General features: G+C 41.8%; 1 protein-coding gene across 1 annotated transcript in view; it reads right to left on the bottom strand.

Annotated features, from left to right (window-relative positions):
- Positions 1-17,726, bottom strand: part of TUSC3 (tumor suppressor candidate 3) — a 137,339-nt gene that overhangs the window by 15,014 nt on the left and 104,599 nt on the right. Inside the window, exon 7 of the mRNA XM_063135184.1 lies at positions 16,540-16,603. Coding sequence (XP_062991254.1) covers positions 16,540-16,603 — 64 coding nt within the window. The remainder of the gene's footprint in view (positions 1-16,539; positions 16,604-17,726) is intronic.

Genomic DNA, 17,726 nt, shown 5'->3' with positions numbered 1-17,726 from the left:
AGACTGAAAAACGTCCTACAACTTCCAGCATTCTCCAGCCAACATAGCTGGTTGGGGAATGCTCGGAGTTGTAGGACTGTTTTCTGTCTAAACAAAAGAACATAATAGATTTCATGAAACACAACCATGCGTTCTTTTTGAATGAGACACATGTGTCACAGCAGGCACTATCTTAGAAGAAGCACCTCCCTACTCTCCCACATGAGAGGCAATGCATCTTCAAAGGAAGTGCTTACTTTCTGTTGTTGTTGTTTTTAATAAGTATTTGTACTAAAAATAATTCTTTAAAATCTGTTGCTTGATTAATTGGGAATATCTGATTTGTCAATCAAAATCTTTGGAAATCAATGAACTAAACCAAGGATAGGCAATACGGTGCTCCCAGACACCAATGTGCCCCAAGATACCTTCATAGAATCACAGAATAGTAGAGTTGGAAGGGGAGCACAAGGCCATTGAGTCCAACCCCCTGCTCAATGCAGGAATCCACCCTAAAGCCTCTAGTGTGGGAGAGCCCATGACCTCCCTAGGTAACTGGTTCCATTGACATACTGTTCTAACAGTCAGGAAGTTTTTTCTGATATCCGGCCAGAATCTGGCTTCCTGTAACCTGAGCCTATTATTCCATGTCCTGCACTCTGGGATGATCGAGAAGAGATCCTGGCCCTCCTCTGTGTGACAACCTTTCAAGTATTTGAAGATGCCCACCAAGACAGCCTCCTCCTCTCAATTTTTATTTCAAAATGTTTCCATATTTTCTTACTGGCACCTGAGATTGTTTCAAGTTGCAGTGGGTGTCCCTAGCTGCTACCATCTGAACTCCCCATGAATGCCTCTTGGCAGGTTACCTACCTATCCTTTGAGACTAGCCATGGCCGCTCATGGCAGCCATTTTAGGGTTGTGCCCAGTTTCTCAAATTTGCAAATGTGCTCAAGAATCCAAAGAGTTGCCAATCCTGAACAGGCATTACAGGCCTGCTACAGTTTAACCACACACACACACACAGAGAGAGAGAGAGAGAGAGAGAGAGAGAGAGAGAGAGAGAGAGAGAGAGAGAGAGAGAGAGATTCAAAGGGGAGAGGACACTTTCAAGTTTCTAGCTATTTTATCCTGGAATGCATGCCTGAAGTGCAGAGCTGGAATATAAATGGCTACCAACTGTGGCTCTCTTACAGGGAATGCAAGACAGATACATTTTCAACCTTTAATAAAGCTCTTGCAGAAACTATGCTGTGCCATACCCTAGTAAGCTTTCTTTGGTTACATTTTTCTCTCTCCATTAATTACATCTGACATTATTTTATTTAAAAAAGAAAACCTTCTTTCAGGTGGACAGAAATGGCTAATGACATTTGGGTGCCTGAGGTAGAGAATCCAGGTGGTGCCTCCCCACTCCCTGTGGTAGGATATAGTAAACTAAATAATCAACAACATGATGTGCTTTAATGAGATGAATGGATTCCCCAATCCATCCCTTGATTGCTCTGTGGGTTCCACTCTTCCTGAATTTGGCATAGCTAGAAAAAATTCAGCAATGATTTCTGAAATTGGGACTATTATTATTATTATTATTATTATTATTATTATTATTATTTATTTATATAGCACCATCAATGTACATGGTGCTGTACAGATAACACAGTACATAGCAGGACCCTGCCGCATGTACAGTTTGCTGTAGATTTCAGTTCCTTATGATCTTTTTCTTTTGTTTTCTACTTCTGCACATTGATAAAGCACTGCTAAAAAAGAAAAGCAATCTTGATGTGAACATATGTACAATGGCAACAAGATTCTTTCTCTGTGTTATTGGGCAGTATAGAAATGTAATAAATAAATAAATAAATAATTTTTTTTTTACTGAGGTGAAACTATATGTACAGCCACATCTTCATACAACTGTATGTACAGTTCAAAACACTCCAAGAATGCTGTTGTGTGTGGTTTTTTATCAATGCAGATCCATATTCATAATGGCAGGGGAGGGGAGGGATGACGGCAACATTATAACAGATATAACGTTGTTATATTCCCAAAATTTGGGAATTAAAAAATGCTAAACTGGAGACTCATTTTTTGATCGGGTAACCTCCCTTGTGGACTGTGGGAATGCTGTGGGAATGGAAGTATAGCTTCCAAATCGCGTGAGGTACCGGTTCCTCTATATTCGGGCCTGGTTAGGCCTCATCTAGAGTATTGTGTCCAGTTCTGGGCTCCACACATCAAGAAGGACGCAGACAAGCTGGAACGTGTTCAGAGGAGGGCAACGAGGATGATCAGGGGTCTGGAAACAAAGCCCTATGAAGAGAGACTGAAAGAACTGGGCATGTTTAGCCTGGAGAAGAGAAGATTGAGGGGAGACATGACAGCACTCTTCAAACACTTAAAAGGCTGTCACACAGAGGAGGGCCAGGATCTCTTCTCGATCATCCCAGAGTGCAGGACACGGCTGAAGTTACAGGAAGTCAGATTCTGGCTGGACATCAGGAAAAACTTCCTGATTGTTAGAGCAGTATGACAATGGAACCAGTTACCTAGGGAGGTTGTGGTCTCTCCCATACTAGAGGCCTTCAAGAGGCAGCTGGACAACCATCTGTCAGGTATGCTTTAGGGTGGATTCCTGCATTGAGCAGGGGGTTGGACTCGATGGCCTTATAGGCCTCTTCCAACTCTACTATTCTATGATTCTATGATTCCTAACACATCGTCCATTCTGCTTTGGAGACACCACCAGGCAACTTGCAACTCCAAATATCTGGGAAGGATTTGGAATGAAGAAACTTTCAGAAGCATACTTAAGTAAGTGCCCACCCCAAAGTCCTCTTCCAGAGGTGGCCTGTGTAATGCAAAGGGTAGTCCATTAGCTGGATATTGCAAGATAGCGGCCTTCATTCTGAAATTTCCATTTGGAAGTAAAGGTGGATAGTGGCTATGATCTAGGGAAGCTCATTTAAAATTAAAGATATTGAGCTTATTAAATCAAAGACTAAAGGAAATGACCTTCAGCAACACAAGCGACATTGGCACTTCTGGCCATATAGTTAAAACGCGGGAAAATAAAACTGGCAGAATTGCTCATTCATTGTATGTGAACAGGCAGACACTTGGCCTCCTTGTCCTTCAGGCAACTCAGCTGGAAAATTGAAAAAGTAAAATCTCACTGAAAAACCAGATGCTACATCTGTGCCGAGATATCCCGAGCAAATAAATTACAAATGTATAAATAAATAAAAGGTCATTGGCTCACTATGAGTTAGCCACTCAAGAATCCATTTTAATTTTTTGGAGAGGAGCATTAGGCTAAATCTAAAGCTTTGCGATGAGTCCAAATCTCAACCAAGTCATTATTTATTGAATTTATTTATTCATAGGGTAATAATTACCAACATTTATCAAACCCTGGCACCAAGGAAGAGGTCAGTGGCTGCAAGCGTGGCCAACGAGGCAAAGAATGCTGCCAGCTTCCCTCCATGCGCTGGCTCCCAATGGCTGCCTAATCCCCCCCCCTTCAAAACTGTCTGGCGCCGGCTGAAGAGATAGCAACATCCTTGGGGATGGGTGTGCAACAGCATCACTGCAGAATGTCAAGAGTGAGGAGCCAGTAGCAATTCGTAGGCTGGGCGGCTTCAGGCTCATGCCGTTTTTTCCATGGCTAAAAGCAAGCTGGGAACAGCGGCTGAAGCAATCTGTCAATCGGGTCTCCACAGGACAGCTGCCCTTTGGCTCCCTCCTTCCCCATACATGTCCAGCACCATCCAGTACCTCCTAACAGTGGCAGAAAAGGCATCCTGGCAGTTAAGCTGTTTATACTTTCTGATTCAACTAGCTGAGAGTAGACAGCACCTTTACAATCTGAGCTATAAACCGCCAACGCTCTATAGCTACGCTGTAAGGGACTCCTTTATATATTATGCTCTCAGTACAGTGGAGAGGGGAAGCACACCATCCCCTACAGAGAAAGGTTTATCGAACTGAGATGCAATCAAACCAATTTTTTCTAATTGCAAGTGAAGTACATCACTTAGAAATGGAACTCAGAAGTGAAACCACCACCTAGGATGATCTTTTGAACCATCTGCTCTAATGGAGCCCTCTTGCCATACCGTGCTTTTTTCTTAGACAGGGTGAAAAATGATTCTCAAGTCAGACAAATGGGGCGGCAGTATAAACTAACAGATGCATTCTGTCATGCGCAAGATGCAAGTCTGAATACCACTTGGAGCACTTCATGTAACTTTTGATTACAGAACATTTGATTTCCTTACTGCTGTAGCTTAACATATTACAAGATTGGAGATGTAGGATTTGTTCCTGTGCAACGTCTGCTCAGCTTCAAAGCTATTCCTTAAAATTCCGGTTTGCTCTCAATCAAGTGCACTTAGGCCTGACTCAAGTGCACAATCTGTATGATGTGCTGTTCCTCTCTAGCTATTCTGTCCATAGACCTGTCAGCTTTTTGGAGGAGGTTTGCTGTCTAGTGGCGAACGATCTCATATGCAGTAGCCTACATATGAGTACAGAACAGCCTTCATTTTGCTTTGATTTAAAAGCAGCTACCCTTGTGCGTGCGTGCGCGCGCGCGCACACACACACACACACACACACACATATATATATATATATATGTACTGGGCATCAGACTAAGAACAACTTTTGTTTACACAAAAGCCACTATACTTAACATGACTTCTACCACTTTAGCAGTGATCACATTTGGATTATAGATTCCCTGGAATATTGTTGGATAGACATCTACTAGTGCATGTGTGTCTGTTACACACTGTACGTTAAAAAAATCAGAATTAAAGAGAACATACCATAAAAAAGAATCCTGGGAACAGGCTTATATTTGAAGTAAACATACACAAGAAAGAGGAAAGACATGTGCAGGGCTGGGTGATAAAGATAGTGAAGGACCTGGAGACGAAGGCCTAATCTACACCAAGCAGGACATTGCACTAGGAAAGTGGTTTGAAAGCAGTATATGGTATGTGTCATGGGCCCCAACAGTTGTCAGTGCACTTCAACTCCGCTATAAAGCAGTCGTGTGGCTCCTGCCTTTTATTTACCACTTTCATACCACTTTCACAGTGCAATATCCTGCTTGGTGTAGATTAGGCCCAAGTCCTAAGAGAAAAGGTTGAAGGAATTGGGTATGCTTACCCTGGAAAAGTGATGATTAAGAGGTGATATTTAAGCAGATGATAGAGCAAATTTGTTTTCTGCTGCTCCCGATGGTAGGCCCTGAATCAAAGGCTTCACATTACAATGGACAAGATTTAGACTTAACATTAGGTAGGGTGACCATATGAAAAGGAGGACAGGGCTCCTGTATCTTCAACAGTTACATAGAAAAGGAAACTTCAGCAGGTGTCATTTGTATATATGGGGAATCTGGGGAAATTTTCTCTTCATCACCAAAGTTAAAGCTGCAGGTGCCCTGCCCTCTTTTAAATCTGGTCACTCTAGTATAGCTCTTGCAGCTTTAACTGCTGTGATGAAGAGGGAATTTCACCAGGTTCTCCATATATACAAATGACCCCTGCTGAAATTCCCTTTTCAACACAACTGTTAAAGATACAGGAGCCCTGTCCTCCTTTTCATATGGTCACCCTACATTAGGAAGAATGTCCTGATGATACACTGTTTGACAGTAGAACAGACTGCCTTGGAAGGTGGTGGACTCTTCTGCAGTAGAGGTTTTTCTGCAGAGGCTGGATGGCAACCTATCAGTAATGCTGCAGTACTGGATTTCCAGCATTAGCAGCGGGCTGAACTAAATGCCCTTGAGGTCTTCTCAAACTTTCTGGTTCTATAGGAATTAATGACAATGAGCAGGTACCAGGAGTCTATATTCATGCACTCACAGCTTCAAGGGAAACAGTTCTATATAACCTGGAGGTGATTTTCTGGGACAACTTTTCACACAGCAAGTCAGGTCCTCTGCAGGTACAACGTAAACCCATGTAGTGTCAGGATCTCTTCCCCCCCCCCTCATGGTATGTGCATTCAACACAAAATCTTCAGCCTGCCTCTTGTGTGTGCATATACAAATTGCCATGCAATCAGGACATATGAAAAAGCAGGGTTCCCCATCATGGAGAGTGGGGTGGGCAACTTGGGGCCATCCAGATGTTTTAGCCTACAACTCCCAACAGTCCTAGTCAACACATGAGAGTTGCAGCCCAAAACATCTGGAGGGCCATAAGTTAGCCAAATCTGAGGTAAAGCAATGCATAGGCGCATACAGAGGCACATTGTAGATGGATGTGTGAATGCGTGTACAGCAGGGTTGGCATAATACATTCACTGTATGGGTGGAAGACCCAAACTGCTGCTGTGAAAAAAGGGTCTATGTTTTGTGGCTTACAAAGGTTCCAGGAGCTGAACAAGCTTCTGTATTTAATTCTAAGTTGAAATGCATAACCAGATTTCCTGCTGGTGGAAAGGCTCCTAACTTCTGCAAACTTATCCTATCAATTTATTCTTGTGCGTGTAGCCATTACACATGTAAAGATTATCACAATTCCTATTCCTATTCCAGCCGAGTGAGGACAGTTACTATGTTTCTAATTATACAAAATCAGAGATATGAAACAGAACACTAACGTGATTTGCCAAAGGGCCACCAAGTGAGTTCATGATTAAGGAAAGAGATAAATTCACTGCTGTACTTCAGCATCAAGTAAAACTGTACCTCCCCTTTCAGATCTTTCCTGAGGCTGTAAATAATGCACCCTCCTGTTCAAACGGAAGAGATTAACTTTAAATATTCACATTTACAGTGATTTCAGGGAATTCACCGGAAGCTCAAACCTGCATCATTTACTTGTACAAAAACAGGATTTGTAGAAAAATTCAACCACTGACTATAACAATTTTAGGAGAGTGGCATTATTCTAACAGTATTGAATTGAGAATGGTTTTTTTTTTTTTTGTTATCTCACTGCCTATAGTACTAATATGAGTACATATTCCAATAGGAATCTCAAGCAGTAACTTTCTCACCTTAAAGGTCTACGTGTTTTGTTTTTTTAAAGGAACCACTCCAAATATAAGCTCTGATGAAGCCTGACTCTTTCTGATGATCTCTGCTGCTGAGAACCGACATTCTATCTAAAGCCATCAGATCCGTGAAGGTAAAGATTTTAAAATCCATTTCAGCCTAGTCCAGCTACAACAAGCAGATTACGGAACTACACCTGACTGGATGACGGACCACTGATTTTCAGATCTTTCCTTCTCAGTGAGATAACACCTGGGGTACTTAGAAAGGTGCCAATCAAACCGGTTGGAGAAAATAGGTTTTGAAAAGCTTGAAAATGAGAACCCAAAATAAAAGTCGAGACACGGATATACAATTACGACTTCAAAAACAATAAACCATGTACGTGGAATAGAGATGATAAAACATTGATTTGTTCCCTAAAGAAAGAAATACTTGTGTGGTAGAAGCACACAGTCATCCAAGCTTATGGATTTGTAGGAAAACGCTCCTGAAATCTATTTCTTTATTCACTTATTCTCCCTATTCTATAACTTAATTAACCTGGTTGTTCTGTCTTATTTTCTGTTATATCTTCTGTTCCTGCAAATGGCTGTCCATTTCCCCCATACCTCAAACACCATTCCAAAAACATGGACATAGAGCTCCATCAGATGAACATTTTATTGCACACTTGTTACTGGGCACTCACAGATTTTCGCAGGTCCCTCTCACTACATAAGTCTGTCTCCCACGTGCCTCCCGCCGCTTCTGGCCTACTTCGCGCCACAAAAAAACACCCCAGTAAGTCCAACTTATTTTTAAAGTTCTCCTGCTGTGTGCAGGAGAAACAGCGCGATCAAAACAGCCCACTGAACGGGCCATGTGCACGTCGTTTACTTCCTCTTTCAAAAGTGGAAGTAATGAGGGACAAATGTGCGGGCAGAGAAGCGATGGTAAGGAAATGTGATTTCCCCCATGTGATGATGCCCTTTCTCCCTTCAAATTCCTGCTCAAAACTTCACCTTGGCTTAGCCCCTTAACCCTCATTCCCAACTGCCACAGAGTATGTGTGTGTAGCCCTCCCCAACCTGACTACAATTCCCAACATCCCCAAACTGCGTGGTCTGATACATCTGGAGGGTGCCAGTTTGAGAAAAGCTGCATCTGTACTTCCTCATATTCATCTCATTAGTGTCAAGCCTGGCTCTCTCACAACATCAGCAACCAAAGATGTACTAAAGAAACAGACACCTCCTTTATTATAGCATGATAGACACATTCAGATGCCAGTGACACACCCACTTGGGACATCAGTCACTGGCATACCCATGCTGCTCACTAGTCACAGATCAGAGTCCTTAGTGAACCCAAGTTCAAATGAACTCATATAATCTAACAGGAGAGAGACACAGGATTTTATACTCCAGCAGGTTAATTTGAAACACAGTCCCCAAGTCACAGGATTCAAGGCATGTGCTAGTTCAGGGTTCATGAGTATTCTCAGCAAAGAAGTGTCTGGGATTAGCAACACTGTAACAACCAACTTCTTTTTGCCTATGTGTCAGTTTTTATGCAGGATGGGGTCATTAGAGCTTCTCACTTGTTAATCCAGCCTGCAGGAAAATTTAGCCTGGAGTTGAAAACTTGGCCTGACTGTGGCCACAGCTAGACCTAAGGTTTATCCTGGGATGATCCAGGGTTCGCCCCTGCCTGAGCACTGGATCCCCTGTGTGTCACCTAGATGAACAGGTTTGACCCCTGGACAATCCAGGGATAAACCTTAGGTCTAGCTATGGCCTGTTTTTCTTCTCTCCTCTTTAGTTGCTAGCACCGTGTAGGAGACAGCCCCTCAACAGCGGAATCTGCCTCTTGGCTTCTTATAAAAAATGTTATTTTTGTTAAAAATGTTATTTTTATTTAAAAAATGTTTAGACTGGGGCAAATCAGCTACTTTTCCCCAGGCTAGCTCTGGCCATAGGGGAGGAGTGGTAACTGCCTCCTCCTGATTGCAATCCTCTGTGAAACCAGGCAGAGACAAATTCTCAGCACTCTCACAATCCAAAACTGGTCTAGGCCCTAAATCAGATCCTTCCTTTGAGACTGTGCTTTCAGGAAAAGGCATGAGAATCACTGTTCCCTTTTCCATTGATCCACTCACCCCCATCTCCCCATTGGTGAAACTTAACATTATAAGATATTCAAGGCAGAGAACTACCTTTCCTTTTTGCTTATGTTATTATGTAAAGTACTGTATCAAAGGTGCTAAGCAGTGAAAGTGTTTTTTACATAGACACTCTTGAAGCTCAACCTACACAGCAGGATGCTGCCATGTTAAACTGACCTTAAAACATCTAATTAGAAGACTAAACAGTTTTAGTAGCTTAAGTTTCCAACATTTTATCTGCATTAAATGTATATTAGAGGAGGATTAATTGTGGGGGGGAAAAGCCCTGCAGGTTATTGTAAATCCCCATAATAACGACCTTCACATTTATCACTTGCTATACTAGCAAATACAAAATGAGAAAGTCTTTTGATAAAGAAAATATTTATTACTTGAGCTGCATTAAGTGGGATGTTATTGCAACAGCAAGTTTGAAAACAGCACAGATTATAGGTGCTAATCTGCAATGTTCTGGTGCGAGAAAACTGAAGCAAGTATTGTGAAAAGCTTAGGGTAAAATGTGCGGAGAACTGATGCATGCTTTTGGCAGGATGAAGAAATGTTATCTAATTCTTAGCACTAAGAGCACATGCATGCACTGTGGGGGGTGAGAGGGGAGGATTAAGCACTGATTCCCCTCCCTTCTCTTACCAAGACATTCAAAGAATCGGAAGGCTGGCAGACTAAAGAGCAAGAGGGAGAAGAGAATAGTGCTCCCAACCTGAAATCCCAATGGATGCTAATTATAAAACAGGACTTTCCCCATCTACTGCAGTTAAAACCAAGAGCTGATGTTCAAACTGAGCTACAGGAACAGGAGAATGACCATGTGAGACTCTTACTAGGATGTTCCAGAAGAGGTTACTGGTGGGAGGCTACTAATTGGAATACTTGGCCATATAAAAAACTAAAATTGGGTTTCACTGTGTATCTTGGTTGGTATTAATGAAATCCTTTCCCCTGGCATACTTATTCCCTATCTACAGGAAATATTTTTCCCCAAAGAGAGGTAGCTCAAGATGTCTGAAGGATCAGTCATGTTGTTTCTCTCTTAAACGCCCACAATTTCCCCGCCCACTCAGTAGATATCAGTATGAGTAAAATAAATGCAATCTGGTCCAAAAGTTTTCCTTCGTCCCCTACCACAGAAAATCAATTAATGGGAGGCTGTCCCCCTGGAGAAATCGTGTTTGTCCTATGAGCTATGCTGTAGATATGAAATACAGCAGTACAGGGCCAATTGGTGACAGTCTATAAACGCTGCAAGCAAACCAGCATTGCATCCTTACACAGAAAGGCAACCACATACATTGATTTCATAAACTCACATAAACACTGTTGGAATATTGCTGGTGCCAAACAACTAAAATGATTTCATATCAGTGTACTAAAAGAAAGCAGGACATAGCTTAAGTAAACCTATTTTATGTTGATTTCTATTCCGTTGATTGGCTTCCTTGTGTTTACAATCATTCAACCCATCTCAAGTGCATCTCATCTTCTGGGATGATTTGTTGACGGTTTTGTAAAAAAACAAGAAACAAACAAAATTGTTAAGAAGTCCCCACTTGATAGAAGCCTGCCGAAAAACACAAACTATTATTTGTGGGGGGAAATACATGCAGTACCTTCAGGCAATGATCATCCAACTGAGCTGGTGACAAATATGTTTACAGTACATAAAGCTTCATTCTCAATTGTACCTGATAACAAGCTATTGTTGCTCTTAGGCAGAAAAACAGGGCTTTGCTAGTTTAAGATAAATGAGAACAGATATCGAGGAAAAATGGCACTGCACTGTTGTTATAATGACAGATTAAAAGCAATCCAAATCTATAAAAACAATTCTCAAATTGCATTCAGCATTAATTTTTCTTCTCCTGAAAATATCTGTCCTCGGCTGCTCTGCATGCAAACAAATCTGGTGGTAGAAGCCAATCTATTGCATTCTTGGGAACGGAATCCACAGTTTGGCAAGATCTCCTTTCAAAATTATGTGGGGCAGTAGAAAACTGACTCACTGAGCCTTGTTATCCCTTAAGCAAGCTTCAGACAGGCCTAAATGAATACACTTTGACAGAATTATCCTGGATTTACTTTGATGTAAATGAGCCAGGCATGATGCTCACATTGTACAAAACCTGCTGGATGGAACTGCCAGGAGGGCAATCCCTATAAGTTTATGGCAGCAAACTCTGATAGCATCTGATGACGATGTTTGCAGACTTAATTCTGCACTACCTGAGAATTGCTTTACCCAAGCACTTTGTCAAGGAAACTGAAAGTGATATTAGAAGTTGGTGCTAGTGAAATGCAGCAACTATCCAACACACACATGCACACACCTACCCGTGGTTGCACTGAAGAATCCTTGCAAGTGCTGGAGATTTAGGCATGGGGGAGTACTGTCTAAACTTCTTCCATGTGCCGGCACAATCATGCTCAACATGATCATGATGTCGGTTACCTTTACAGAGGCAAGATGCTGGCATGGTAGGGCTGCCGCATTTAGATTAGCGCACAAGGGCTCCAACATAATTCCCTTCAGCTGAGTCAGTAGACCGGGCAAGGCCTTTTTGGCAGCAATGACAAATAGGGCTGGGTATTGGAAGGGGCCCCAGCAGCAGATTAAACTCGTAAGAGGCAACGCTAGATGGCAGCTTTCCACGTGTCTGGTTCATTGCTGGAAACACACGGAGAGTGGTGGCTGGAAGGCGGGCGCCACTTTTTCTTGGAGACACCTTCATGCTCATCACAGACCAGACTACCTATGCCTGTCGGACCTGTGGAGCGGCAGAGGCATCCTGAACATTGGACTACAAGGATCATAAACACTGGAAAAGTCTTTTCAAACATTTATTTCCTACCATCCACCTAAAGAGTGCTAACAACAGAATAATAAAATACAAGAATTCCCCAATAAAGGTATTGGGCAGTATCTAATACTGCCTGCACGCTAGCAGGACCTACAATGGGAACAAAAGTAGTCCGAAATGAGTGGAAATGCTTCTTTATGGAAGGGCGCAGATCCACACAGGTCGCAGAAGTGAGCTCAGATAACAAGTACCTTTCCAGAAATAAATGTTTCTGTTAATTTACTTTTAGAACCACTAAAAGCACTGGGTCCTGTGAGAACCAGCTGAAGCAAAGCGGCAGTACTGGATACTGAAGCATGCATCAGTTCAACAACGGACTAAATAGTATATCAGCAGCAGAAAATAACAGAGACATTATCCTAACGGCTCAGGGCTTGACTAAAATGTTTTTGAACAGTAACTACATACCAGGCCTTGCTAATGAAAAGGCCCAAACTCAGCCTTCACATATCTGATCTTGCTTGGTTTCCTTACATACAAAGGGTCAAGCAAATTCGTCTCTTCTCTGAAATGAGATGATTGTGCAAAGCAGGGGAGTTGCATGGACAAAGGTTTTGGATTTCATTTCATTTCTTACATTTTTAAACTGTCCCATATCTGAAACTCCCTGGGCAGTTTGCTAAAATTTAAAAGCCATAGTCCTAGGTTGCATAAAGGCTCTGTTTAGTTGCAAATCAGTACGTTTTAATTGCTAAAGCAATTGGTTAATATGCTTGCATGTTCAGAAAAGAAAGGAATATCAATTATTGGGAGGGAAAACAGTAGAGATGGCCTGGCTTGTGCACTTCCCAGGAGAATCTGTCTGGCCAATGGCTGAAACTGCATACTTGACTAGACAGTTCTTTCATCTGATCCAGCATAGCTTTTCTTATGTTGTTAAGTTTTATGAAGAAGACAATACAACCTTTCAAGCACTGTCACTTGTTTTGGGAGTGGGAGATATATGGATAGGTTTCTTTTCTGGGAGACACATCCAAATGCAAACTGATCAAATGCTTGAATGCTAGTCTCTACTAAGCGGTCCTCCTGCACAATCTGAGAATGCGGTGTGCATGGGACTATAAATCCTCAAATCCTACTACGCTTCCTGCACTCATATCAAATCAAAAGAAAACAAACCTTGTTATCCATCATTAGGGATGTTGAAGGAATCTGTGTGGGGGTGGGCAGGGCGGGGCAGGGTGAGGTTTACTGAGCTTTCATCAGCTCAGACTTTGGCTCCTTTACCCAAAGGGAGGTGGCCTGACTTAATGCAGATCAAGTTGGTCCAGCTCACAGATTTTTTTTCTTAAATAACATTTGTGCAAATTGTGGCTGCAATTTGCATAATTTGCAAAAATTATGACCACAATTTGCACAAATTAAGGCCTTAATTTGTGCAGGTTATGCAGACTGCAGCTCAATTTAAAGGGGGGGGGGGAGAACCAAACCAAAAAAGTTCCTGGATTCCAGGAAAAACCTGCAACTTGGCTTGCAAATGCAAGCCAAGCCATGCAGGCAGCAGGGATCTGTCAGGCCTCAAAAGAGTTGGATTTGGAAACAACGGACATCCCTACCCATCATACTGCTGGAAACAACCAATATGTGCATGACCCAGCCAAATATAAGCACTTTTAATTCACACTGATTTCAAATGGAAAACTAAATATATGCTTAAATTTCTCCCATTGAAATAAATGGGACTTAAATGTGCTCAGAAGTAGTTGAATTGCTCCCTTCTCCTAAATCTTAATGCTATAAAAACTAAATTGCAAAATAAATTATATTAAATTGGAAAATAAGATCCCCCCCCTTTTTACAAAATCCACCGCTAAATACAAATGTTTTGTTAACAGATATCGGCACTTTTCTCTTTTCTCTACACATTGTTTTGAATTAGAGAACAAAACAAAGAAGCAATGGAGCAGTTAACAATTATTGCTGACCTAGAGAGGATAATGGAAACAAATTCTTCCAATCTTAACTGGTAAAAGTCCATACGTAAGACTTCACACTGCTTGTGAAACCTCTTTGCATCCCAAGTGTCAGTTTGACAGTACTGAGCACGAAATAAAACCTTCAAGGACTCTTGCTGGAAAATGGATTAAGATGCCATGTGCAGTTATTTGTTCTATCAACATTACGAGGGGACTGGTTAGGTTGAATAATACATACAACCAGAAAGGTGAGAGAATGATGTGCCAAGTCCAGTAAAGGAAAAAAAAATCTCAGCAACTCCACTTCTTGGATATGTACATTGCTCTGAGTACGTGGTATTTACTGGAAGTCAGGTTTTAGGATAATGGGGTAAAACTGTTCTCCATCCCTCCAAAGAGACAAATGCATTTAAATTAGACACACTGTTAAAAGTTGGGAGATAACAAAAAATCTCTCTTGGGAAGTTGGAGTGTTTTCCCTCCCTGCACGAAAACTCATGATGTCCTCTTCTTTGTCAAGACCTATTCACTTAACCAAACATTTGGATACACTATGTGCACACGGTTGTGTATGGAGTTGGAACTGCTAGCTATGAAGGTGGTGAAGTTCGCCACCTATGAACTTGCCTCAGATACAAGAGAGGAAAACAACAGTTCCATCAACCAACAATGGCTATCTAAGAAAGAAAATATAGCTCTGGTGTACACAAGGGCTTTGACACATCCAGAATTCCACATAACTATGGACTACTCATACTTTATTGTGAGCCAGGGAATGTTCCCTGCAATAGTGTAGCAATGATTCTTGGGGGAAACTCCTTATGAGGATCAGAATCCATTGGAGTGATGGATTTTTCATGGACTAGGACTCCAAACTCGTGTCATCAGAGGAAGGGGCTTCAGAGTTAATGGAAGAGGATTTGGCCATGGAAAGGCATTGTCTGGCTTTCCACTCTCCAGAATCAGGTTCTCTAGAAATACCACAGGAGGCCCATCCCTGTGTCCAGAGGAGGCTGTATTATTGAGGACTTGGGTGATGAGGACACTAGCATGTTAAGGCCACTCCCACTCCATCACAACTGGAGGTTGCTAAAACACGCCAGGCCCCTTTAAGGGACTAAGCTTTAGTCAGTAAGGAGTAAGGGCCAATCAACCTAAATCCAACTACACTGTTATTTAAACTACACTGTTGTTTAAATTGATACTGTTGTTTTATACTGTTGTTTTTATATTTTTGATCGTTTTAAATTTTGTATACTTTTTAATGTTCACTGTTTTTAACTTTTGTAAACTGCCCAAGGAGCTTCGGCTAGGGTGCGGTATATAAATTTAATAAATAAATAAATTTAAGGCTAAGACTTGTTCCATTCCTGTCTAACTTCCAGCCCCACTTAGAGCTTTCTGTGGTGCTGATCTACTATTCTTGAAACCTGACCTTGTGGAAAAAGCCCAATCTATAGGTGAACCCTGCAAGCCAGACCTCACCAGCACCTAAACCACGCAAAGCCCTTGCTAGAATAGAGGCAGAACAGAACAGAATTGTATCCAGAGGGTAAGGGTATGTTGTGTACGTACACACACACACACACACACACACACCATAACCACCTTAAATTTGTGAAATATTTCTCTAAATACTACCATTGGTGAAAATGGGCAGGAATTGACAGCTAAAGGCAAAATATTAGGGGGTGTCAGAATTATTTTTTTTTAATGACACTATGAACTTTGTGCTATATATAAGTTTAACAGGGGGGTTGGGCAACAATATATACATTTTCATTGCAGTATAATACATATACAAACATTTTCTTTAAAATCTGTGAACAGAAGGCAACTATAATGAATTCTCTGCATCCAAAGATAACCCCCCAAACATTTTTTGCAAGTTTGGAGCACAGTCATATGGCTATGTTTATCACTTCATTGATGGAATTATTAAATGAGAAGGACAGAGTTCACACAGACCCAGGCAGGTAGCACTCTCACCATTTTGTGTAGAATGTGTTTGACTGGATGTCTATGTGATATATACTCCGTGCTTGTGATCCACCCAAATATTTAAGCAGCTGACTGATTGTGATGACAAGGGAGGTGTACTGAGAGATGCATAGGAGTTGGCACTGGAACATGCAATACGTTCTGCGTGTCTCTGCACATGCATGAGTCAGATTTGCATCCATATATCAGCTCTGCATAGAGTCTGCACAGGCTGGCATTTTAGTTGTGTCAGGTAAGTTTATCAAAAGAGAATATTGTTATCACCTGATGATCACTGCCTTTGCTGATGACACCATGAACGGATTCTTAAGTGCATTACAAACATGTCTGGCTTCTGATACGAAGGAATAATATATGCAGCATTAAGAAACCAGTTAGGATTTGGAAAATGAAATCACTACATAATAAAGCCACAAAGAATTCTACAACCAAATAGCAAAAACATCGACCGTGATCTTAATCATACAGTAAATGGGCAGGAAATGCAATACCTCTTCAAAACTTCAACGACGTTCACTGTCAATGCAATTTGATTTAATAGTGAACCCTCGCTTTAGCTTGCCTTGTTCCATCCATCAACATTTGAAGGATACTCAGGAGCAGTATAATGTGAGACTCCGCAACAAATTGTGCCTGGCTGCTTCCATGTATGTAACTCTGAGAAATAGAGGGATGAGAGAAAATAAATAACAGAGTAGTATTTACAAAAGATTAGCGCATACAAAAGATTTTTTTTTTTAAAGGATACATTTTGTAATGTTAGGCGGAAACTGAATTAAAAACAGCACACCAAACCAGCGTGGCAAAACAAGGTACAGAACATAGTATCGTGTAAAGATGACACAGGTACATAAACACAGCTGCAGAGTTGCACCTCCATTAATCCTTGCTAAAAACAAAACAACTCAAGATGCCGGGGCTGCTGCAGCCTTCACACCCGATTTGCAAGCTTCTCAGAGGCATCTGATGGCCTTTGTTGGCAACAGAACTCTGGACTACTGGAACCTTTGGCCTAATCTGGGAAGGCCGTTCTTCGGCTCGTAAAGCATTGCCAGGCTGCCAATTCCCCACCACCACCTCCTCGCCCCTGTAATTTGATTATAATGATAGCATTAAAACAGAACTAAGCCCACACATTAAAACGCTTTTAGATAATAGGTATTATTCAGCCTGCCAAACTTTTAGCCTGGTCCCTGCACACGTCCTTTCTAAGAAGCTTCCTGCTGGGGCAGCTGGATACACAGGCGTGCCCTCCCCCCCTGCCCTGTTACTGGCACACAACTTTGCATTTTTATTTGTGTGTGTTAGCACAAGGAGAAGTGGATTGGCCACTTGTTCTTTTGGAAGTTACAAACATCAGCTGTTTCCTTTAAGAGGGAAACCATTTTAACTCCTCCCTAAGTATCACCTTCAGCTATACAATTCAGGCTGATGTCATTTATGTCCCTGAACCATGATCATCTTCTCTCACCACCCATTGTATTAAACTGGCAATGCACTGCCATACTGATGAGGAACTTGCGAATGTCCATAAGTACAGGATCAGTTTCTCTGGGAATAAGGTCCTTGAAGTCCATTCTCCGTTGGCTTCCGTACGAGACCATACTAATGTAAAGTGTCCTAGAAAACCAGTTGTCCCATTCTCACATACCAAGTGGGCAGGTGGGTGAGCACTGACTGGTGCTTTGGGAAAGGCAAGTCCAGTGTTGTCCACTGCTGGCTGTACCCTCTTTGTGTGGACCAGCCAATGAGATCATCCCCTCTTTTTGCAGCAATACTA

This window comes from Elgaria multicarinata, chromosome 10 (assembly GCF_023053635.1).
Source record: "Elgaria multicarinata webbii isolate HBS135686 ecotype San Diego chromosome 10, rElgMul1.1.pri, whole genome shotgun sequence".
In the NCBI taxonomy this organism is placed as follows: domain Eukaryota; kingdom Metazoa; phylum Chordata; class Lepidosauria; order Squamata; family Anguidae; genus Elgaria; species Elgaria multicarinata.
Note: the sequence above shows the minus strand (reverse complement) of the source record. Positions and strands in the feature narration are given on the sequence as shown.